This window comes from Cydia splendana, chromosome 23, assembly GCF_910591565.1.
Source record: "Cydia splendana chromosome 23, ilCydSple1.2, whole genome shotgun sequence".
Classification (NCBI taxonomy): Eukaryota; Metazoa; Arthropoda; class Insecta; order Lepidoptera; family Tortricidae; genus Cydia; species Cydia splendana.
The window spans coordinates 10,136,729-10,161,350 of NC_085982.1; the positions used below are offsets into that span (position 1 = coordinate 10,136,729).

At 36.7% G+C, this 24,622-nt stretch overlaps 3 protein-coding genes across 7 annotated transcripts in view; 1 reads left to right on the top strand and 2 right to left on the bottom strand.

Moving 5' to 3' along the window:
* LOC134801868 (sperm surface protein Sp17) overlaps window positions 1-7,374 on the top strand; it is a 292,688-nt gene extending 285,314 nt beyond the window's left edge. For all 3 annotated transcript variants that reach the window (XM_063774512.1, XM_063774513.1, XM_063774514.1), the window contains exon 5: window positions 6,063-7,374. In XM_063774512.1, coding sequence (XP_063630582.1) covers window positions 6,063-6,170 — 108 coding nt within the window. In that variant the 3' untranslated portion in view covers window positions 6,171-7,374. The remainder of the gene's footprint in view (window positions 1-6,062) is intronic.
* An 883-nt stretch (window positions 7,375-8,257) lies between these two features.
* LOC134801987 (uncharacterized protein PF13_0277-like) lies at window positions 8,258-10,605 on the bottom strand. 2 transcript variants are annotated; one of them, XM_063774606.1, is made up of 3 exons: window positions 10,487-10,605; window positions 9,361-10,291; window positions 8,258-8,686 (listed from the first exon to the last, which is right to left on the bottom strand). In XM_063774606.1, exons 1-3 carry the CDS (start codon window positions 10,583-10,585, stop codon window positions 8,634-8,636), a joined length of 1,083 nt encoding a protein of 360 aa, XP_063630676.1. In that variant the 5' UTR covers window positions 10,586-10,605; the 3' UTR covers window positions 8,258-8,633. The 2 variants fall into 2 exon arrangements, with proteins under 2 accessions (XP_063630676.1, XP_063630675.1); XM_063774605.1 differs by having other exon boundaries at window positions 8,258-8,739.
* Window positions 10,606-12,433: 1,828 nt separating this feature from the next.
* On the bottom strand, window positions 12,434-24,163 carry LOC134801971 (uncharacterized). Of its 2 annotated transcripts, XM_063774597.1 has the most exons (6): window positions 24,002-24,163; window positions 22,371-22,523; window positions 19,561-19,614; window positions 18,667-18,720; window positions 13,384-13,451; window positions 12,434-12,568 (listed from the first exon to the last, which is right to left on the bottom strand). In XM_063774597.1, exons 1-6 carry the CDS (start codon window positions 24,071-24,073, stop codon window positions 12,445-12,447), a joined length of 525 nt encoding a protein of 174 aa, XP_063630667.1. In that variant the 5' UTR covers window positions 24,074-24,163; the 3' UTR covers window positions 12,434-12,444. The 2 variants fall into 2 exon arrangements, with proteins under 2 accessions (XP_063630667.1, XP_063630668.1); XM_063774598.1 differs by lacking the exon at window positions 18,667-18,720.
* Window positions 24,164-24,622: the final 459 nt, after the last annotated feature.

The window sequence follows — 24,622 nt, forward strand, 5'->3', positions numbered from 1 at the left end:
ATTTCTGATACGATGACGTCATTCTTTGTAAGTTAACACGTTCACTGCGTTACGGGGGCTTTTGAACCCCGTACGATGTCATCATTCAGTGCGGAGGCTAAAAATCGTGTTCACTCGCTGGTGCGGAAGCTGTATCTTGGATATTTTTATGACTACGATAAAGACAAATATACATTTGAGTTTCTTGTCAAAAGTATAACCAAGTGGTATATTCAAAATATACGAGGTCTCAGGAACCCCGTACCGACCAGGGAACAAATTTTGCCTTCTAGTGCGATACGGGTTCCAGTAAACCCCGTATAGATTTTAGCTGGCCCGTACGGGGTTATGACCACAAAGTCACTAGTGCAGACAGCATTGCAAGACTTCTTATCGGTAAATTAAAATAATGCGTTTGGGACGCATGCTAGAATGGTGTTATTGCAAAAACAATGTAGTTAACACTTGGTATAATTTAGAACAAGTAACACGACATATTCATATCACTGAATGTTACGTATTGTTGACTGCTGCTCAGTAATCAATTTTGATACCCATCAGTTCCAGACATGTTGTGTCCGAAAGTGACGTTTTTAATATTAAAACTTTAGCTTTCAACCTGAAAAACGATATCTAGTTATTACTATAGTAAGCGCTAAAATATCGTTTGTTTTATTTCCCATCACTATTGATTTATCGACATAAATAAGGTATGTGCGTTACGGGGTTTGCTAAGCCCCGTAGTTTAGCAATTTTAGTGCGATACGGGGAGAAAATAACCCCGTCCTTTCATGTCTCTATAATTTCATATGTTTTTATCGTATCTACGTGCGAAGGGAAAATGACGTAGGTAATTTCATACTCTTTAAATTAGACAGAAAAAAACTGATACAATAAAATATTTCAGGACTTTATACCAGTTTTAAGAGACTTGCGTGTACGGGGCACTTTTATACCCGTAACGCACCAAGTTGTACACCACTACGGGGCGGATTAGTCGTAACGCACTACATTTTAGGTAAAGGTTTTGGCTTGCCGCAGTGAACGTGTTAAGCGTTCGAAATCAGCAGAATTGGGTACTTTCCTCTACTTAAAATAAATTATTTTACACAGTGCACGAAATATAGCACCAGATAATTCTTAGAAAAACATAGATAGCAGTTATTTTTAAACACAATTTTTATTTAATAAATCGGATTGAAATATAATAAAATAATATAATATAATAAGGTGAGTTGACCGTGACGTCACTATACACGTTTTCATATAAATTCCATATTAGCAAATCGTTTTGTACCTATGTTTTAAAAAAGAAGCTGATTTGACTAGTAGGAAAGTAGCCACTTACGTTTACTTATGGGCGAAGGCTTCCCATAAAGATTTCCATCACTGAAATGAAACTTTCTTGAGACATATTTTAAACTGTTGAGACGACAACGGTTTCACTCACTTGAATTTTGTGAGTGCACGAAGTGCAGCCGCCGCGAGCACTCGAGCCTGGGGAAGGACCCCCGACGGGCCCGAAACATAATTTCCATCACATTTGTTTCATCCACATAAGGTTTCCTAAGGTCTTGACTTGTTCGTCAAACCTTTTTGATAAACTTATACTACTAGCCTGTTATACGAACCAAATTGACTGAATCAAACTTAAATTTCATTGTTAGAAATAACAATTAAACTTACTTGTTTAGAATTTTATATGGAAAATACCGTCACCTCATTTGTATCTTCTTCCAAACGTTGAGCTACCTATTAATATTTACATCATTACATTTTGGATTTCACGGGCCTATAATTCCCGGTCTTTTGATAGGCTTGCGTGGAGGATATAGATCCAACACGTATAGAGGCCCCTTGGAGAGCTTTAATGTCATGTAGAACGCCTGCTGGAACCCGTTCACAGGTGACATCATTACATTATTAGTATTAAAAAAAAATTACAACAACATACTTATGTCTACTTATACAAAAGTTTCGCCAAACTGTACACAGTTTATTGGCGAATAGTTCGCTCTCAATTATTATAAGTAAGTCCTTTATGCGTTATACTTACACCTACAGAGTACAGAACAAACTGTATATGTATACTATAATTAGAATAAGTTTAATCTAAATTTGTTAACATGCATACATCAACAGTTCAACAAGACTGGTTTGTAATTATGGACGGTCAGTATTACAGTAGGTACTCTAGATAGAAAATCAATTACACAATACCACGAATCGCCCTGAGAGCTATCTCTTATTACCAAACTGAGAATATTACTGTACAAATCCATTGAGAACACGAGTCCAAAGTCCGTAGGGATAAACCCAGGTCATCCCAAACCAGGCAACTAAACTAAACAATTCGTCTAAAAGCCCGTATCAACCGCCAATCGTGGCCCGGGGGATTCCTACGAAACACAATACTCCACTCTATAGTGAATGAGATTAATGGCTGGCCGTTTTTGGTGGAATTACCCAGCCAAATTGGGATTGATTGAATGATTAATTTCTGTCATTAGTAGTAGTGATTATTTGACTAACGGTAATTAATTTTGTGGGAAACAGTTTTTATTATTTTTTATAACGTGAAGAATTTTACAAGCATAAGCTAATTTACCTATAATGTTCGTAAATGTATAATATTAATTCAACTAACATATGCATATGTACATTTTAGTCGAGGCTAGGCGAAACTTGATTAGGTTGCATTGTTTTATACTAGTTTTAACCTTTTAACCCCACAAAGGGTGGGTGGGTTTTTACAAAGGGTGGTGGCCGAGTGGATATGACGCCCGACTTTCAATCCGGAGGTCGCGGGTTCAAATCCTGGCTCGTACCAATGAGTTTTTCGGAACTTATGTACGAAATATCATTTGATATTTACCGCTAGCTTTTCGGTGAAGGAAAACATCGTGAGGAAACCTGCATACATCTGCGAAGAAATTCAAAGGTGTATGTGATGTCCCCAATCCGCATTGGGCTAGCGTGGGGACTATAGCCCAAGCCCTCTCGCGCATGAGAGGAGGCCTGTGCTCAACAGTGGGACGTATATAGGCTGAATTATTATTATTATTATTTAACCTTTTAACCGCCGTAGACTGATATATAAGACAAACAAAATCGGGCTCATTTCGCCGCGGTCTGATAAATAAGACGAAACTTCGTGTAACTTCGTACCGCCGGCGGTACGAGCACTCTCGATGAAAAATTCTGTGGCGGTTAAAAGGTTAATGGTCATAGGTATTCTTCAGCAGCATCTTCTTGAGCAGCAGATCAGCTCATAATATTGGATGGTCATAAGTTTTTATAAGTGCCTACCCCTATGCTAAACTTAGCTACCTAATCAGATAAATAGTCGGAAAACGGCAAATTTTTAATACAACTTAAATACACGGGTACAAAAAGTGTTCATAGAGGCAAAGAAAGCGCTGGTGGCCTAGCGGTAAGAGCGTGCGACTTTCAATCCGGAGGTCGAAAGTTCAAAACCCGGCTCGTACCAATGAGTTTTTCGGAAGATATGTACGAAATAACAATGATATTACCAGTCGCTTTTCGGTGAAGGAAAACATCGCGAGGAAACCGGACTAATCCCAATAAGGTTTAATTTACCCTCTGGGTTGGAAGGTCAGATGACAGTCGCTTTCGTGAAAACTAGTGCCTACGCCAATTATAGGGATTAGTTAAGCGGACCCCAGGCTCCCATGAGCCGTGGCAAAATGCCGGGACAACGCGAGGAAGATGATGAGGCGAAATTGTCTACATGTATGTACATGTCTAGAAGCAAAATGTCTACATGAAGTTGAACGCTTAGTTTTCGACTTATCCTAACGGGATAACGCGAAGAAGATGATGAGAAGCAAAGATTGATTGCTTCTTGAATTGGCGAGAAAAACCTGTTGATAGCCTGTTAGGTATTACTTACGAGCAATTTAGTCTCCATTCGCTCGTGTTCATCGTGACTGATGTTTTCGGTCAGTGGTTGCTAGATGTTGGCTTCCCTTATTACTTTTCCCGATTTCAATAAGATTTAGGATAAATATCAAAATGAATTTGTTAAGAATAAGAACTATAGATAATAGAAGAGGAAAGATGCTTGGGCACCTGATACGACGGAACGAATTTATCAAAAACATCATAGAAGGGAAGGTTGAAGCAAAGAGGAAGAAGGGAGACCAAGGAGAGCGTATATGAATCAAATAAAGGAAAATATCAACGTCGTGTCGTATCAGGCAGTCAAAGAGAAGGCAAAGGACTGCTAAACATGGAAATTGCTCCACCGACTTACTCTTAAATATATAATGATGATGATCTTAGAATGTATTGATATACCTGGATATCAATTCTAATTTTTTTATTTGTTATGGTTTTAATATGGTTTTGTTATGACCTTGACGATCGTCTTGGTTCAATTAATTTCGAATGCACCAATCAGCGTCAACGCTCAACAAGGTCGTAAATAGGTACAAAAACACACACACAACAAAAACAACAACAACAAAAACAAAAAGCATAACAAGTTTTTGAATGTGAAGAATCGCAATCCCTTGATAATGTGCCAAAACTTTTAATTTATCTGTATTACTTCATAATAAATAACTCCTAATAATAATAACTGCCTAATCTTCTCAAAAGATTTGTTAAGTTGGAAAGTGTATATCTGTGTAAATACTTAGCGAAGTTGCAAAGAAACTTGTTACCTTAATTGAGGATAATTCAATTTGAGCTGCTTCATGTAATTGTATTACACTTAATTTTGCACCTGGGATTTGAAGTTGTTTTCCATGTTTCGTTTCTGAGAATAGATAACTTTGACTGTTACGAAATTGTTTTGAGTAAAATGACATATAGTGCCTAAGTACTTTTGGCGACTCTTTTACATAAATTGAAATTTTAATGATTTAAAATGTGTTAGAGAAATTGGACAATACTGGGAGTAAAATTGAATACCAGTATTTTGTAGTGACTGAAAAAACTAGAGAAATAAAGCAATCATTCAATGAACAAAATTAATAGAATTGATTAATTGAATGAACTTTTTAGGGTTCCGTACCCAAAAGGTAAAACGGGACCCTATTACTAAGACTTCGTCTCCGTCCGTCCGTCCGTCCGTCTGTCTGTCACCAGGCTGTATCTCACGAACCGTGATAGCTAGCTAGCTAGACATTTGAAATTTTCACAGATGATGTATTTCTGTTGCCGCTATAACAACAAATACTAAAAACAGAATAAAATAAAGATTTAAATGGGGCTCCCATACAACAAACGTGATTTTTGACCAAAGTTAAGCAACGTCGGGCGTGGTCAGTACTTGGATGGGTGACCGTTTTTTTTTGCCTTTCATTTTCGTTTTTTTTTTCATTATGGTACGGAACCCTTCGTGCGCGAGTCCGACTCGCACTTGCCCGGTTTTTCCTAAAACAGATATTAATTTTATGAGACAAAGAGCTTTGATGATCTGTGCCTACCTGTAACATCTATGCCAATCTTCTAGTCCCCCTGCCACAGTGGGTACAGTCAGCGTCGTATAGTAGGTAGCATCCAAAATATTCAAATAGTTCGGTACACCATATTAATTGTATGGCGTACCGAACTATTTGAATACTTTGGATGCTACTTACTATATGACGCTGACTGTGCCTGTGTTTACTTAAGCTAAAAAATCTTTAAATGCTTTAGTATATATTTTCAGTTTTCACCCTTTCATCTACAACGAATGTAAGCAAAAAATGGAAATTAAAAACCTCACCGCCAAACAATTAAAAACAAAGCACCACGAATGGCTGAACAATTTAACCTACGAGGAAACAGAGGGAATTCTGAAAGGAAATTAAAAGCTGTAACACACACTTTCTTTCTCTCTTAGACACAGTCATACACACACACGCATATTTTTATGCAGTAAGCTAGATAGTTAATTTATTTCTTAAATGACCTAATACGATATTTATTAACAGCTGCATACTTTTTCTTAAATAAAAATTAAATTTTTGAAAAAAAAAATTAAAGTTTATTTTCAGATTTTTTGCCAAAAAACATTCAAAGCATTAATTTGGAATCCTACCCCAATTATTAATCGGACTTTTTCTTTACAGGAAGACATAGAAAAGATCGACCTCACCGATCCCAACCTGAACAAGGCAGCCACCAAAATACAGGCCTCGTTCCGCGGCCACAAAGTCCGCAAGGACGTCCCCAACTAAGGTGACCATGAGTCTCTGGCTTCAAGTCTCGGCTTTACTTTCTCCTGAACCACTGCGTCTTCAAAACTCTCTTCGACGAGCTTTTGTGTAGCTTTAACGTCCTATTGTAGATGAATTTCAGATTTTTGAAGGTCAATTTCAGATTTCTGGTTATTATGGTTACGTATTCTAACTTAGTTTTTACTCGCTTTAAGGATTTTTATAAATCTAATAGAGCATTCACTGAATCAGAATACTTACTACGAAGAATACTTCGAGTATTCTTGAGGGGGTTTGAATTAAGGAAAATGGCAAAAGAGTAACTTAGTTTATAAATTTTCCGGTTTTTACTGTTTTTATTGAGCTTAAATCCTATAAAGCATTCTGCCAATGACATTTAACTACATTACAGCAGCATTGAAACAATTATATATTATTTATATTTTGAGTATTTTAATCTCATATATGCCTTCAGGAATTGACCTTCAGGTTCAATGGGATATTTACTGATAAATAAATATTTGGGGACAATCATACATAAATCGACCTAGCCCCAAACTAAGTATTTGTACTGTGTATGGGTGATCTTAAAAGAAAGCTTGTAGAACGAGGGATTTTGATTATTTTTTTTGTTATTTGGGTGGTTGGAGTCAGAGAGCCGTTTACTAGTTATATGATGAGTAATTGTGAACGATATGTCAATTCGTTACTCATATGTATTACTATGTCAATTTTTACCCTTATACTATCTTCTATTGACATTGAGTTGACGTGTCTCATAAATACCAAAGAGTAGAAATAAATCGGAATGAATTGAACTATTTATAATAAATTATGTAATAGGACCTCTAACTGTCCCGTCTTTTCTTACTAAACTTTTGGTAACACTACTTCGCGAAACGATATTGAATTTCATGCATTTTGCTTTCTTTTGTAACATTCCAGTTCTTTCAATGTTTGTTGAGGATGTAAGATTTTATTTTAGAATAATGTAGAGTAAGATATTTAAATAGTTTTAGCGTGAAACAAACTGCTTTTTTTGTTAAGAATATTAACACTTTTTAAGATATTTGGTTTAACGATTTGTTACTCCATTTTCAATTATTATTGTTATATGTTTATCTGTTTCTCATCGTATTTCTATACCGCTGATTGTTCCTGTAAATTGCTGGAAAATATTAGGATTTTTGTTAAATAAAATATTTAATATTCGCCTATAATAATATGTGTCAGTGTTTTATTTTTTCTTACTTCCTATACAGGGGTCGGCAAACTTTAAAGAAGAAACTTTGAGAAGAAGAGCCAGCCGCAGTACAAATCAGGTTTTAGGAAGCTTAAAGTGCCGCAAATGCAATATTTTAATTTTTTGGATGATTTGAAAAGTCGGAATCGTATTATTTGCCCACCCCTGTCCAAACCTATTCTAACCAAAGGTAAATCCACCTTGAATTTTCTAAAACTCTAAAGATAGTTTAAACGTCTTTTTGTAATTTAGGTATGGACAGAATTCATACCCACTGGGTATAAATGGGTACACTTGGATCAGCTCATATTCGTTTAATATAATATCATGTCCCTAACGTATTTCCGACAGAGCAAGCACAAGATATGGATCGACTAGATCTGAATTAGAAGTCTACATAGAGTAGATCGGTATATATGTATATGTATTGTTAATGCCCCAATACACTTGCTTTCAGTTTATTGGGACAACTATTCGAGAGTCACAAAGGGCTGTTGTGTAGGTAATATTTACGCTTGCTAATCCCCTATGTCAATAACAGCTAACGTTATACATAGTTTTCTTTCCTTAAAAATTTACAGTGATTAAAAATTTGTGAGAAAAAAATTTAATTTCGGAATTTTTTCGGTTTTCAAAAATCATGTGTACTTATATCAATAATAATCTTTTTCTCCTGTAGTTTTACAGATAGATATACAAGCGATCCTTTAGGTCATCGCCCATCATGAGTTCCCAAAAAGTACAAAAAAACTGCAAAAAAATTAAATATTTTTATGTGTCATCCAAAAGAGGAGCTGATGATGTGTTTAAAAGAAAGAGTCATAAGCTTATTTCGAAGATCATATACTTTATTTATAACCTCATATTTTACATTGATAGCATTTGATATGGCTTCTATACAACTCCATTTTCATCTAAATACTGCTTTTACCTACATGTCACTGTAATATTTCCTGTAAAAATTAGGACTTTGTATGTTTGTTAGTTCTTTTCTATCTTCATTTAAACTCTGAACCAGTTGTTCATTGGGTTTTATGCTTATTACAGTGTCTCTATCAAGGGTAGTTTTTGTATATCTTGTACAATCTTGGTTTACTTCATTGGTTTGTTGACTTAAAGGATACGAGTTGGTATAGTATTCATTATTGCCATTGTAGTATGGATAATTATTGCCATTACTATAATAATTATCAATATTGTACTCGTTTCCTGCAAACACGTTTCTGCTTCCGTAATTGTGATTATAATATTGGCCATTGTACCAGTTGTATGCATTTCCTTGAGTATGTGGATGCTGTAATAATTCTTCTTTATACATATGTTCATTTATTTTGATTTGATTTTCATCTAAAATTATAATTAAAAGCTATTGATATTATTAAAAAAATTAGGTGATGTTGAGAATTTACACCAGACTTATACGAAAACAACCGCTTGAACTGCAAAACATACCAAACTATAGCAATACATCCTTTCTACAAAATTCAGGTAAAAAGATAACATAAAAACTAAACATACAGATTACCTACAATAGGTATTAAATATTATTCGATTCATCACAATATTATAATATTGAATGTTTTGATTTGCCTTTCGTATTTGTTTAATTTTATATTCAAACCAGCGTTACTATCAAAAGTAATACTAGAATTAACCACAAGGCCGAATTCTTTAGTCAGACGTCACTACTTAAATAAAAATCTACAAATATGACTTAAATGAGCAAAAAATTATCATAATCGTAAAATTTTCTTACAAATGTTATGGGGTCAAAAACGTTGGGGAAAATCGGCGTCTTTGCTGTTAACATTACTAAGTTTTGAGGACAGTTTTTTTGATTCCATAGCAAAGTCGCATAATCTTAACTCATTCTAAAAACGTATTTGACCCTATTGGGTTGATTGCATACTAACGAGTAAAATATTCAAGCAGAAGAAAAAAACTTAGCTACCAACAGTTCTAAATTACCTTCTGACGTGGCTTTTGCTCTGTCACCACCATGGTTTGATAAATCGCCATCGTGCCTTCTTCTATTTATGAACAATGGTTCCTGTGGTTTTATTTCTTTTGTATCTTTAATATCTTCATGATCACCAGTTATCGGTTTTTTAACATTTTTTTTAGTTTCTATTCTTGTAGTATTATTTTTTGGTTCAACATGTTTCAATACTATGTTTGCATTCCTAGTTACGATCTGTTCATTTTTTGCAAGTTGTGAATCTTTTTTAGAAGAAACAATGTTAACTGTTTCATTTGTTTCGATGTCATGTATTGGTAAAACTATTTTCGCATTTTCAGTTACGAGCTGTTCACTTTTCGTATGTTTTGCAGGTTTTTTAAGAGAAACAATGTCAGTCGTTTCTTTTGTTACGATGTCATTTATTGGTTCAACGTGTTTCAAAACTACTTTTGCATTCTGAGTTACAAGTTGGTCATTTTTCAACATTTTTGTAGGTTTTTTAAGTGGAACAATGTTAACCATTTCTTTTGTTTCGATGTCATTTATTGGTCCAATATGCCTTAAAACTGTTTTTACAATAGTATCAGATGGTTCTTTTTTCGAAGATTTAATAACACTTGCTTCAACATTCTCTTTCATTTTAGTCTGCTTGGCTATTTCATCCACCAGTTGTCTGATTTTGTCAATGCCTTTAGTATTGTTTTCATTATGAGCAATGGTTTCTATATCAATGAGCATATTATTAATGTCTCTTACATTATTTGGTTCATATCTTTCATTGGTTGGAACCTTAATATTATCTGTAGATTCTGCAACAATGTTTTCTTTTGGTTCAATTGTTTTACTACTTAAGGTTTTTGTAATATTGTATTTAGGGTTTTGAATGTCACTTTGAGCAGATCTTTTCGTTCGCAGATTGTTTTTCAAATCCCAGTTTACCTACAAAATTGCATTGTTACATATTATAGGTGGGTTATATACAATACTAATTATTCCTATTATTTATTTATACTTCTTTTATTAACAAACAAATTTGCGTGAAAATCACATATGAAAATCGTATCATCGTATATAGGTAAAAAAAATATGTTTACATGTAATAAATAGGGTATAATTCCAAATTTAATCACTTACCTCTTTGTTTTCATCACACAAGACACCGTTAAAATGACACAATACAACGAAACATGCCAAAACTACCAACCCACCCATGATGGCCTCCACATCTGACATTTAAACTAAAACATTTCTAATCAATGTTTTGAAATAATTACCATAACATCAATTATAAAAGGACGTAGTATAAATAATAAAGGTGTTATTATCGTAGCCATATTTAAACAAAAGTCTAGCTAATGTATGTAGCGGTTATAAATTTGTAATATAAGGCAGTGGTAAGTTTATATTGTAGGTAGGTATACTGGTAAAATCAGCATTAAATAGTAAGCCAAAGAAGCCTGCCAAAATAATAATCTGCCGATTCGAACTTTAAGATACGTCAATTGATAGATCTAGAAACAATATATATGGCGTAGATGTGTCAGTGTTAAAAGTGACGTTTTTGTTTGAAGAAACGTCACATTTGACACTGACATATCTAATCCGTATCCTTTCTAGATCTATTAGTTGACGTATCTTAAAGTTCAAATCGGGCCCAATGTCTTTCTCATTTACACCACGTCGATGGCAATCAAGCATACGGCCCGCCTGATAATAAGCGGTCACCGTAGTCAATGGGCGCCTGTAACTCCAGGGGTAAACTAAACCTTTCTTATCATAGGAAATGGTGTACCTAGCAGTCTCCGAAACATTACACGTCTTCATTTTGGTATATTAAATAACGCTAAAAATTTGTAGTTACACAGAAAAAGTAGAGTTTCTAAGAATTTCTAGGAAATGGTGTACCTAGCAGTCTCCGAAACATTAAACGTCTCCATTTTGGTATATTAAATAACGCAAAAAATTAGTAGTAACACAGAAAAAGTAGAGTTTCTAAGAATTTCTAGGAAATGGCTCGTCGTGGCGTTCTCGCAGGGTGTACCCCAGGTGTAACTGTAGTTCCACCAGAGCTGTGAACGCCAGCGCCATCGCCACTACGGCTGCTACAGACTGATGCTGCTATAATTATCTTACTAGTAAGTATAAATGGTAGGTATGTTTACCTTATGCTCAGTGGCGCCCTCTGTCAGTAAACAATATACAAAATAAAATAAAACACTCATTGTACAAAGTGAATTTATGCCACAAAGCTATAAAAAGTGTTAAAGCTGAGAAGCCACCAGAGCTGTGAACGCCAGCGCCACTACGGCTGCTAATTGACTGATGCTGCTATAATTATCTTACTAGTAAGTATAAAGGGTAGGTATGTTTACCTTATGCTCAGTGGCGCCCTCTGTCAGTAAACAATATACAAAACAAAATAAAACACTCATTGTACAAAGTGAATTTATACCACAAAGTTATAAAAAGTGTTAAAGCTGAGAAGCCACCAGAGCTGTGAACGCCAGCGCCACTACGGCTGCCTTCAGCTTACTCTCGAGTAGATGGCGTTAATATTCATATTTAACAAGTTAACACATATCAGTGAAATAATAATGATCAAAGTCAAATGGCATTCTAACAGTTTTAATCGTCTGTCAAAAGATGTCAGGAAATGTACTGTAGCTATATAATTTACCATGTCAGTAACTCTCTATTTCGAATTCTCTTTGCTAGTAAGTATAAATGGTAGGTATACCTTATGGTCAGTGATGCCCTCCGTTGGTAAACAGGACACAAAACAGAATAAAACACTGATTGTTTGGACGACCGGTCTGGCCTAGTGGGTAGTGACCCTGCCTATGAAGCCGATGGTCCCAGGTTCGAATCCTGGTGAGGGCATTTATTTGTATGATGATACAGATATTTGTTCCTGAGTCATGGTTGTTTTCTATGTATTTAGGTATTTATATACATATTATATATATCGTTGTCTGAGTACCCACAACACAAGCCTTCTTGAGCTTACCGTGGGGCTTAGTCAATTTGTGTAAAACATGTCCTTATAATATTTATTTATTTATTTATATTTATATTTATTGTAAAAAGTGAATTTATACCACAAAGCTATAAAAAGTGTTAACGAGATGAGCCAACGCGGGGTACAGTTCCACCAGAGCTGTGAACGCCAACACCACCACGGTTGCCAACCGGCTGATGCTTCTGATCAGCTCTAACCTGCAAAACAAAAACTTTGAGAGGAAAGTTGACAACCTTGCGCGACCGCTTTTCCATAAAAACCCCCATTTTTCTCTCTGGACACACAACAACAACAGTACACAACACAACAACAACAACAACAACAACAACAGTAGTGAACAGTATAGAAAATATTTAAAACGATCCCCGTTTTCCTCTCTGGAAACTCTCTTAGTATAGAAAATATTTATACACAATTTGATGTGTTAACTACAGCTATAGCTAAAAATGCGACCTGTACGGTTACCATCAGTTTGTTACTGACATAAACGCCGTCGAGGACGTAATTTACTTTCTATACATCTCGCTCGCACTCGCATATTAGTGCAAACGGGATGTATAGAAAGTAAATTACGTTCTCGACGGCGTTTATGTCAGTGACAAACTGATGGTAACCGTACTTGAGACGAGAACATTCGCGGACATTCGAAAGAATTTTTGCCCACGCTAAATTATACTCGCTCCACCCATCGCCAGTAGGTATATCTACTCTGTATCTTTAGGTTTTTAAATAAAAGTAAACCAAATCTACCCTCAATGGCTCCTTAAGCCAGTAGAGGGTAGTTGAAAACATTACATGATCAAATGTTGAGGTTAAAGTCAAGTCGTTCAGTAACAGATCCAGGCGATTTTGTATTTGGTTGGTTAACCAATAAATCTTATAACTACCCAAAAATGTACAAATTGTTTGTTTACTTTTATTTAAATACCTAAAGATACAGACTATGCCTAAACTAATTTTATCAAGCAGATACTCCTGCAAGCGATACTACATTTTTTTACAATTAATATACCTGCTAGGAACTGGCAGAGATTTTCGGAGGGACTGCTTAAAGATGGTGACCGTGACCGGGGGCGTGACCTGGAAAGAAGAGACGTCCGTGTAGTAATAAAAGTATCGAAGCTTACATTTAAATGAGAAACTTTTGTATCTAACATGATTCCAACAAAAGACTGGCAAAAACCAAAGTTGGTAAGAAATTGTTTCGTGAACTTACTATACTTACTTAAAATGTACATATAAAACTTACGAACGTTATAAGTAACACACGTGTATGTATGTAAAACCTCACAACAATTTTTCTACCTCGAAAGATTAGGTTATTTTCATTTAATGTATAAATAAATATTAAAGGATCCTTTAATATATTAATAGTAGTTTCATTTGTAAATTCTACTAAATTTACAACCGTGAAAATGTAACAACAAAAAATCATGCACCATCTTTATACCTTACTTTATACTTTATGCAATACCTAGGGTACTAGTATAAAAGAAGTTAAAAAGTGTAGTTTGTGGCGTGTATCCGTCGTTAGTATTAAACTGTAGTTCTGTAGCAAATCTCTATAAGCCAGAGCTTGTAACTCGGACCGGGGTAAGCTGTTGCACATAGAAAGACTTGGAACAGTAATCATTAGTTGTAGTCCTACAAAAGCATAGAGAGAGAGAATCATACTATCTTCAATCATAGACAGAGAGAATCATACTATCTTTGTCTTACACTAGTACCACAGATTATATAATAGTTCTTACGAACAGATACTTATCTCTCAAAGAAACCGCAAATACCTACCGGTTTTATACCTACACAAAAATACAATGGAGTGACCTTCAACGCGCCGTTCCCCGCACCGCGCGCACCGGCACAACGCTAGGGTTGCCGAAGCGACGCTTAGAATTTTTTATACGTGTGAAGACCGGTCTCTAATTCCATTGATCAAACTGTCAAACTAACGTTAGAACTTGCCATAAAGTATATAACAGCATAGCGTTAAATAACTACATTTAAGCAAGTTAAGTTGCAATAATTTATAGTATTCCGTTTATGCGTTAGGTTAGGGTAGTGTTTGCGAAATACTCATTTTAAAAGGTTATATGTCCCTGCAGTGACCGCAGTGTTTACGCCGTCTTATAAACCACGCAATATATATCTAACTAACTATAGGTACATTTGTCGTAATAAACACTACATGTTTAATTAAAGTAATTCAATAGTACCTACGTAGCTTGTAACTATCGTAAAAATTGTCAGTGCGGCGCGCGGTGACGTGCGTGCGTGAGCGCGTGTGGCAACCAACTGGCTTGCTTTTCTACCGTGAACGGGAGCAGAATCGTAGGTATAAATCCGAACTCGCGCGGAGAGTTCCATAGGCCTGCTAGTACTAGCATCCAAAAGAAAAGGATGAGTATAGTTTTCCTGGTTCTTACTGACTGACAAATTGGTTTGACCAACTAATAGTAAGCATAGAGTGCGCACTCCATACAACTGGAGACGCATGACCAGTAAGGGGACTGAGGGAGGTGCGGGCGGGGGGCGTCCGTTGTAAAACTTGGTATTGACCTCCTTGCCCGCCTTCCTCAGTCCCCTTACTCGTCATACCTTCATTATGTCAAGCTTTAGGGTTAATACGTTGTATGGAGTGAGCACTCTTAGCACCACTTGCGCTCCACCGGTTAAACCGTTAACCCAGTGTCTAATTGTACTGGTAACCATGGTCACTCCAACAACCGGTTAACCTCGGGTTAGTGGGGTGGTGCAAGTGGCCTTAAACTAATTTATTTCTGTATGGTCAAAATAGAATAACAACAATCTTAGTAATAGTCAAAGAAGATATATGACAAGTGAAAGTGATAAGTGAAGGAAGGAAAAGCTGGAGTGGACCCAATGACCTTTTATTTATGTAGACGTGTGACGATCATAGTTGACAAAACTAAAATTTGATCCAACGATTTTGACAACTTGACAGGTTGGCGTCACCCATACAACTAACTAAATATAGGTTCCGTAACCTATATATTTAATGGCTCACGATCGTGCGCCTGGTACCATATCTACCTCATTTTACTTACATCTATGAGTGGACTTTGGGTTTCGAAGCAGCACCAGAGAAGCAGCAGATGAGATGAGAGAGAAACTGGAGAGCGTAGGAGAGTGGATTGGAAGGAAGGTATAATGAGTTTTAACAAAATGTCGATGGTTCAACGGTAAGAAGTTAGGATAGAAGTAGGTTTGCATGAACTTATAGGAGGAAGTACAGAAGCGCTTTATTGGCTAGAAGGGCTAATGTCAAGTTTTCCAATTTAAACCTTTGTATTTTTTATTGTGTCTAAATAAATATATGGATAAATTTAAACCTTAAGATCGTGTTCCAGAAGACCAACGAGCAACGGAGCATCCGTGAACGGTAAGAGGGCAGTAACTGCTTATTGACGTAAAATGTCAATTTCAAGTTTAATTTATCATCGATTTTGATTACAAGTTGGCAGATCTTTCAACGCCTTCAACGCCTTCAACATGCACGTAGTGTCAATTTTGAGATGTAACTTTTTAATATAAACCTACGAGTAAGCTGCAATTACGGTTACATGTATCTTTAAGACCTCGTAAGACCCTAAGGCAATTTTGGCGCTTTTGAATTTTGAACTTTCTTCTATTTCTATATGAGTTTAAAACTCGAATTTAATGTGGACTTGTACAAGTACACGGGGACTTACGAGGCATGGTATAATAATATACTCCGCCTGGTACTCCATTCCCGTCTTTTCTAGGTCACCTAACTGACACGGGCCTACGTCATCATGCGACAGCGCTATATGATAATATGCGATAGCGCTATATATAGCGGCCATGTTGTTGTGACGTAGGCCCGTGTCACTCTGGGAATGGAAGACCATGTTTTATTAGACTATGTTACGAGGTTAAAAAGTTAAAGTTCGTACTGTTCAACATCTGTGAGCTAGTCTGGTTTTTGCTGTCACCGCCTTGATAAAGTGGGCAGCGTCGCGTCCTCAACTTGTCCCAGTAAATACTAGCACTAACCTAGAAGGTCTAATGACTGACCCTAATTAACTGTGGACCTTCAGAGCGTGTAATAAACTATTAGTGGCGTCACGAGGGGTGGTGTTTTAGATCTTTATAGTACAAACTTGTTTTTAAAGTGACTTGAGATGATTCTAAATTTCTCTAAATTACAATCCCTGTACGGATGTGATGGTCGTTCGTGACTACGTGACTGCGTGATAAAACGGTATCCGTCACTTTCAATCGCGCTCTGTTAAAAAGGGACGGATATTTTGTCACGTGGATAAAACCATCCATAACAGGCCTCATTTTATTTAGGTACTTATTGAATGGATAAATTTCAAACATGTAGGTAATAAAGACAGATCCGATAAAAATAAATTTAATAAAATAAATAAATTTCGATAAAGATTTTTTTGCAACGTATCATTTTTTCCCTACAAATTATTGGTGTCAGTTTTAGATCTTAGTTGTAAGTTATGTACAGTAAGCTGCAGAGATATTCTATTGTATTCTAAATCAATACATAAGTAATACCAAGTCGGTATTTACTTTAGTCCACACTTTACCGATGTGTTAGTTAACTTTTTTTCGGTGATCACGTGATGCTTTCTATAGAAAACGAAGTGTCGGACGCCTCGGCCCGGACCCGGAGCGTTTTAACGTGAGTCATCCTTTATTGTGCCATTGTATGAGGAGATATATGTAGGATATTTATGTTTATACTTGAGCTATTGTTGCGAGTTTCAGCAAAACACAAAACAACAAACAGACATCGAGTTTGTCGGGTGCGTCTCGTAAGTGAAACACAATCTAAGCTTGTGGGGCAATTCACGAGCGGTAGCGAGAGCGGGAGCGTTTTTGCAGCTTAACACATGCAACAAACAAATTGACATGGACTTTGTCGGGTGCGTCTCGTAAGTGAAACACAATCTAAGCTCGTGGGGCAATTCACGAGCGGTAGCGAGAGCGGAAGCATTTATATGTGAATATTAGTGACAACGGTCTGCTATAATTTAGCACTCCCACCGTAGTCACTAAGAAGCCTGAACTTGAAGTGATATTCAGATTGTAAAGAAATTGTTTGTTACTTATATGATACTTTCGCTCGTAACTATTAGCAATATTAGTCTACGTGAGATGCACTGACGCGTGTCAAGGTCGTATTATATCAGTAACAAAAGTATGAGAAAACGTGGCGACTTCCACTAAGATGGCAAAAGGAGTTCAATCATAGCATCACTTTTTATCCCTTTTGACATCTGTCAACTGTCAAACCACCATGTAGGCGCCACTGCTAAGTTACACACATCCAATAATAAAAACCGGTTCTGGTAAATTTCCAAAAACATATGTTCAAATAAAAACTAACATAAGGTTTTTGAAAATGAAATAGGTTTAACAAAATGCTCTGAAGTGTGTTAATGGTTTGGTTATGTAATCAAATTTTTGCGTAAGCTTTAAGGCTGAATCAGGTTAATGCAGTTGCGAAAAAGTTAGTACCTACTTAATAAAATGCCATTTGCAATATCAGAGTGTGGTAATGTCGTCAATAATGCCAAATTTCTATGAAAATAGGGATGACGTTAATAATGTCATGCCCTCACTTTGTTTTATTCAAGTTGGTGCAAAGTTAGCTATTTGGACCTTTCAGAGTCCTTAGGTATCATTATACCTACAGATGAAAGGTTAAATACAATATTTTAAACGGCCAGATTCTAACTTTAAGATAGGTACGTCAAATATTACGTCTAGATCGCGATATGCATTAGACTTGTCAGTGTCAAAAGTGACGTTTTTGGTTGAAGAAACGTCACTTTTGACACTTACATATATTTATGTATGTGTCCCGTCTACATTACCTTACGAAGGTCGATGACATCGTAAAGTATGTGAAAACGAAGACCGGGTTCATCCTGAGGGTCGCGAAGCTGGAATCTCGACACAGTGCGAATTTTAATTCGTTTGTGGTGAGCGTTCCGACTGACCATCTAGCGACCTTCACCAAGGAGGACTTTTGGCCGAAGGGTGTCAAGTTTCGGCGGTTCCGCGGTCGGCTCCCTGGCACTGCGGGGTTGCGTAATGCATCGCAGCCATAATGTGATTTGTAGTATTTAGTTTTAAAATATATTTTTATAATATGTATGCTAGTTTTAAGGTATTTATGTATGGGCCACTAGTTGTCTGAAATAAAAAATTTCATTCATTCATTTAATCTTTTGTGGTCTTTTCTTGTGAATTGGGCCAAGCCACAAGGCACTGGAAGAGAAGTTACCTGAAAAACTATCCCTGGTTCGATTTGCGAAGGAACGTAGCCGGTCGAGCACGGCTGCAAACCATTAACACTGCTTAGCGCCACTTGCACCATTCACTAACCCGGGGTTAACCGGTTAAGCCTGGAATCACCATGGTTACCAGTACAATTTGACACAGAGTTAACCGGTTAAACCTGGAGTTACCGTGGTTACCAGTACAATTTGACACTGGGTTAACGGTTTAACCACTTAACCCCGGGTTAGTGGTATGCAAAGGCGCTTTTAAAGGTGTGTCTTTTAAATAATATAATGTTGACAAATAAGTATACGGCCCGCGTGATGGAAAGCTGCTTCCCTGCCTATGGACCCGTGCCCGTTAGCCCCTTTTGCTTGCATTTATTGTTAAAAACGAGAAGAAGAGTAAAATATACAAAACAAGGAAGTAAGAAGGCTAAAATGGGACTGGGCATGCCATGTACGACGTACCAGTACCGTCTTTACCATAAGGGCACACGGGGCCCGTGTCAGGGCCCCCATCCTCAGGGGGCCCCGAAGGACAGACAGTATAACAGTATATTTGATTACACATTATAAATAGAAGATCATAGCAGAAAAAAAATAGTTTGATTCGCTTTCTTTACTTTCTATAAGAGCCCCAAATTCGTATGTGTCCAGCATAGTTTGAGACAGCCCTGATACGCACAAAGGTAGGCTAAACTAGCCACGGAGTTGGTGCCACAATGTAAACGTCGGCATGGTCGGCCTACAAGGAGATGGCGGGAGGACCTGGACGCATTTCTCAGCAACTGGACGGATGCTGCAGTTAATCGGGAAGATTGGAAGACTAGCAGTGGGACTTGATAGGCTCGTTAAAGAAAAGTAAGAAGTTAGTTTGTTGGTATTTCTATACATACTTGAAGGGTTTCAAGGGTTGATTCGAAGGTGCAGTGAGTAGTCCGTGATGTGGGCTAGGAGAAAAAAAATGCTTTCTGAAAGACTAGCACGAGTTTACGAAGTAAATGATTCATATAAAATATGAAAACTAAATTGGTGTCCACAATACGAGGTGCATATTGAAAAAAGGGGGGGCGCTATACGTACTGTATTTTGTATTTAAGTACCTTTTGAATACATCAAACTAGTTTTTATGTTGCTAGATTCGTCAATCTATGCGTCCAAAGTTAAAACGGCCGTTTTTGTTTTGAGTTCCTAGATCAAATACACAATACAGTACGTAGCGGCCCCCTTTTTTCAATATCTTTCGTTAAATTTAAATAATCACGATTTATTTAGTTGTATCGCTAGCGTGCACGTTGATGGGCTCTTAAAACAGAGTTTTATCGATTGCCGTTTCCAAAGTTGTACCAATTTCCTTTCATTTCTGTGTATGGCGTGATTTAGAAATTTTGATTACCGCGCAACCATCGATCAACCCATGACGTGTTAATAATTTGGGTCCCTCCACAGAAGGACGAACAAAGGCCTCATTGTGATACATGGAGATTTGAACGCTTTTGTCTAAGCACAGTTACCAAATTACCTTTGCAAACTACTATCTTTTTGAATTGTATCATCTAAAATGTAACCTTATTACGTAAGGAATAGGATTAATAGTTGGTTGGGGTGGAATAGAGTGTTTGAAGGTTCTTAAAGAGTGAAGAGCAAATGGAGAGAGTCATGAGAACTGGTAAAAAGTGGATTAACAAGTTAATCTATTGTCCTTTGCAACGGAATTTAAACGTAGTTGGTAAAAGAGTAACTTCCACATTAAAAACTGTTTCCTAAGTTATCTACGAGTACAGTCAAGGATAAAATTATGGGTGCATACAACTTACTCAAAAATATGTCCCATAGTTCTTAATTCGCTGACATAAGAGCTATGGGACTTTTGAGTATGATGAGTACACCCATATTTGTAAACTTGACTGTACATAGTACTCTTTGCTTTTTAGGATATTTATATTTTATTACCGAAATCAATATCCGTGAAATAAAAGAATAACGACATGTATTTTATACAAAATGGTGTTTACCAAATCGACCGAATATGCCATTTGGGATTATCTTATGCACACAGTACCGTAAAACGGGGTGAAAAGACACGATTTTCAACTTCAAGGACGATTTTCGCTAATAATCCAAATGATTAAAGTAAAAATTTTCACATCATGTTATGAGTCTTGGTTAGTTCTTCAATTTTGCATTTGTGAAATCAATTATGACCCACCCAATTCAGAGAGAATCAAAGAAAACTACCTATTTTCTCCATATCCTAAAAACGGGGTCGATAGACACACGAAAGGGGTGAATAGAAATATGAAGTTTTAGTTGTCATAGGCATCGAATTTGGTCATTATTACTACGTTACTACTATTATTACGTTGATACTCTATTGGCAAATAGTATATATATCTGTTAAACAGTTATTTGATACAAAACATTTTTTTCGTGTCTATTAACCCCCAAGGCGTGTTTTTTCACCCCTTTGTGGTATCTAATCACCCCCTATTACGTAACTATTCACCCCATATGCGTGTCCACTGACCCCTTTTTCACGTAAAATTGCTTGTTGGTAGTTTTTTGCAAAAAAAAATGCTTCATTATAGAGAAAATTGGTGATATTATTTATTATTTAGGTACTACAGATAGTATATTATCAGGTTAGCTAACTTTAACTACGTTAATGTCACTACATTTACCGCTAGAACAAAGTTCAGACAGGCTTCATTTCTTACCTCGGTAAGGCCTTACTTTAGAGTCAAAAAAATATAACTTGTAGGCAGTTTGATTAGCTTCTTTCTTCTTATAATATACGTGTTCCAAAAAATCTAATTTTAGAGACGTACGTTTTTAAATATAACAACTTGAAAGAAAAAGTTCAAAATTTCTCTGTTCACCCCGCGATTTCTGTTGACCCCGTTTTACGGTACCTACGAATATTTTAAGGTTTTCGTGCCATCTCAAAGAGTGTCAGGATCAGTTACAGGTAGGCCTCGCAGTCATTATTTCTGAATTAGGTATTTGTCTTATTTTTAGTCTGACTTAGGCTCTGTACTTCTGGGGCAGTGTGTGAAACACACCTAATTATCCTATAGTGTAAAACTGACTTTATAGTTAGCCTCCTGCGTGTGGCAACACTCGACTTTCTCTTCTTAGCTAGCTCTCTTAGCGAACACATCGCCATAATGTAGGTAAGCCCTTTAATATTTTAATTAATAAACTCAATAACAGTGCAGATACAGTTTTCATTCAAGTCTCCAACTCTCCAACCTTTACAGGCAGTTGTGCGATCGGTCTGTGCGGGGGGAAGGTAGCCTGGGGATAATGATCCAGGGCCCTTTCGGTGTCACACTTGAATTTACTACACTGGAATACTCCTACTGAGTTTGTGCTCCACTCGATGCTCGATGCAGTTGTGCTTACACATGGTTGGAGGAGCGTTCCACCAGATTGTCATTTAAAAACGGTACTCTTTTCACACTTCTGCTAAAAACTCAAATTTTGACTCTTTGGTTTCCTTTTGCTTGAAGAATATCAATTTAAAACCAAACCTGGTTTAAGGATTACTAACGTTAGTTAAGTTCCGATTCGGTCTGAGGCTTCCGACACTTCGTTTTCTATGATCAGTGATCACGTGATATCACTGATATCCTTATCAAAAAATGGAAAAGTAAGCGATATTCTGGTGGAATGCTCCTAAGAAGAGTATACATAGACTATTTACCTGCTCAGTGACCGTCATATCTGATTTTACATCAGCATGGATGGGCTGAACATTCTTGGAGACTACATCTGATTTGACATCAGCATGGATAGGCTGAACATTTTTTGAGACTATATCTAGACTTCCTCCAACGACGTCGCGACGGTGCCGTGACTGAAATGATAATGTACAGATTTTATAGGGGCTATTACTGCAATGTTCTGCCGCCAGAGTGCAGCACTAAGCTAGCTAGTAAACCATAGAGTAACTTATACATGCCTTAAACTGTTTTGTGACAAGTTTTCACAGACAATAAAATATGACATTGATGCATCAAGGCGGTTTGTTAACAAGAGCCTACCGCTAAACGCGAAAATCGAAATTTAGCTATCTGCCTCTTTATGGCTCGAATAAGCAAGAGTAATAGAGATTTCGATTTTCTCATTTCGTAGACTCCCAGATTGTGATGGATAGTGGTAGTGACGCCCCCTACGCAGAGTTTTGCGTAATATTCCCTATTATAGGTGAACAGCACTTTACAACCAATAAACTTGTCATCATCATTTCAGCCTATATACGTCCCACTGCTGGGCACAGGCCTCCTCTCGTAACTAAATAAACTTGTGTACTGGCATAAATTAAACTTTTACATTAATCATATAACATTTCTGGGGTTAAATCAGATCGGGGAAATCCTGAAGAAAGGCCAGGTCAAGTAGCACCCTAAACCGGCGAGCGTGTATGAGGAATGTTATGAAAGTGAAGGAAGCGAAAGAGGTATGTCATCAGGATCGTAGCAAGTGGAAATCCGTGGTCTCTGCCTTCCCTCCGGGAAATGGGCGTGATTATATGTATGTATTTCTGGCGTTGACTCGGCCTTTTCTGCTACTACTGGCTAAGGCGTAAGGCCATTCAGCAATGTCTGTCCAAAAAAACACATTGGTACGAGCCGGGGTTTGAATCCGCGACCTTCGGATTGAAAGTCCTCACCTCTAGGTTACCATTTAATGCTTCGATGTCAATTGACTTCTACTGCTGGATAATATGATCTTTACAACATCACCAGCGGTATCCATGGTCGCATTTTTATCACCTGTCATGCCATGCGTCACTTTCGCACTTACATATTTGTTAGAACGTGACAGGCATGGTGACAAATGATAAATAACCGACCATCATAGCCCTACAGAACTCGTAGTGTAAATTTCATTCGATAGCGTGACGGACGTACGCTTTTGCGTTAAGTCTCATATTGTATGGGGTTTTGAACAGCGCGCCAAGCGGCACGTTTCAGAAATTCAAAATCAATGAAATTTACACTTGGGGTACCTACCTACGAGTCGGCGACCAATTTGTTACGTCAGTTTATATTTAACGAACAGGGGGATGGGCTCAAAACTGCAGGCCTATTATGGATGGCTTTATCCACATGACAAAATATCCGTCACTTTTTAACAGAGCGTGATTGAAAGTGACGGATACGTTTTATTACGCTGTCACGTAGACAAGAACGACCATCATATCCGTACTGAACGGGCATGTTATTGCGTCAGTCATAATTTATAACTAAGAAACCCTACACTGAGCATGGCCCGACATGCTCTTGGCCGATTATTATAAGTAAATTATAACATAAAACATGGTTAACTTACTGGTCTGGTAAAGTATCCATTTGTCATACAAATTATGGTGTTTATTACAAAAACTACGATCCAAGTTTTCATATTGTTTCACAACATACTTTAGGTTCGAAAAATAAGTTATAAGAAAAAGCAATTTAAGTCATAAAACTTTTAGGTCGATCGAGAACTGTATGAGAGTTACACGAACTGCCATTTTTAGGGTTGCGTAGACATAGACTTTAATATTTTGAATATCTTTATCAAGAATCAAGAAAAATCATGATGATTCTTGATTCTTGAATACTTATCTTTAATATTTAATATATAATTATCGTAGCGGCCAAAACAAGATACTTACAAGTTTTTTTAAAACTAGTGCCATTATAGATTGAATATATTAAACAAAAAGAAAACTAAAAAAAAAGAAAATAATAACATACTGTGTAAGTTAATCTTCAAAATAAATAGACTAAAGCCATACATCTGAGATTTTATAATCTCTGAAGCACGTAAAAACTTATACGTACAAGAATATAACGACGAGGTATCTAACGAAAGTATCTCGGTAGAGCAGCGAAAAATCCAAAATTATCTGAGTACCTACCTATAAAACTGTTGTTAAAAACTTTTTCTTCTCGCACCTAACTTATT

Coding starts and splice junctions, on each gene's coding strand:
- LOC134801971 (XM_063774597.1), bottom strand. CDS start 24,073: ATGAAAACTTGGATCGTAGTTTTTGTAATAAACACCATAATTTGTATG. Junction 22,524..24,001: donor ATGGATACTTTACCAGACCA/GTAAGTTAACCA, acceptor TTATCATTTCAG/TCACGGCACCGTCGCGACGT. Junction 12,569..13,383: donor TCTCTGCCAGTTCCTAGCAG/GTATATTAATTG, acceptor TTTGTTTTGCAG/GTTAGAGCTGATCAGAAGCA.
- LOC134801987 (XM_063774605.1), bottom strand. CDS start 10,585: ATGTCAGATGTGGAGGCCATCATGGGTGGGTTGGTAGTTTTGGCATGT. Junction 10,292..10,486: donor TGTGTGATGAAAACAAAGAG/GTAAGTGATTAA, acceptor GCAATTTTGTAG/GTAAACTGGGATTTGAAAAA. Junction 8,740..9,360: donor AGCAAAAGCCACGTCAGAAG/GTAATTTAGAAC, acceptor TTATAATTTTAG/ATGAAAATCAAATCAAAATA.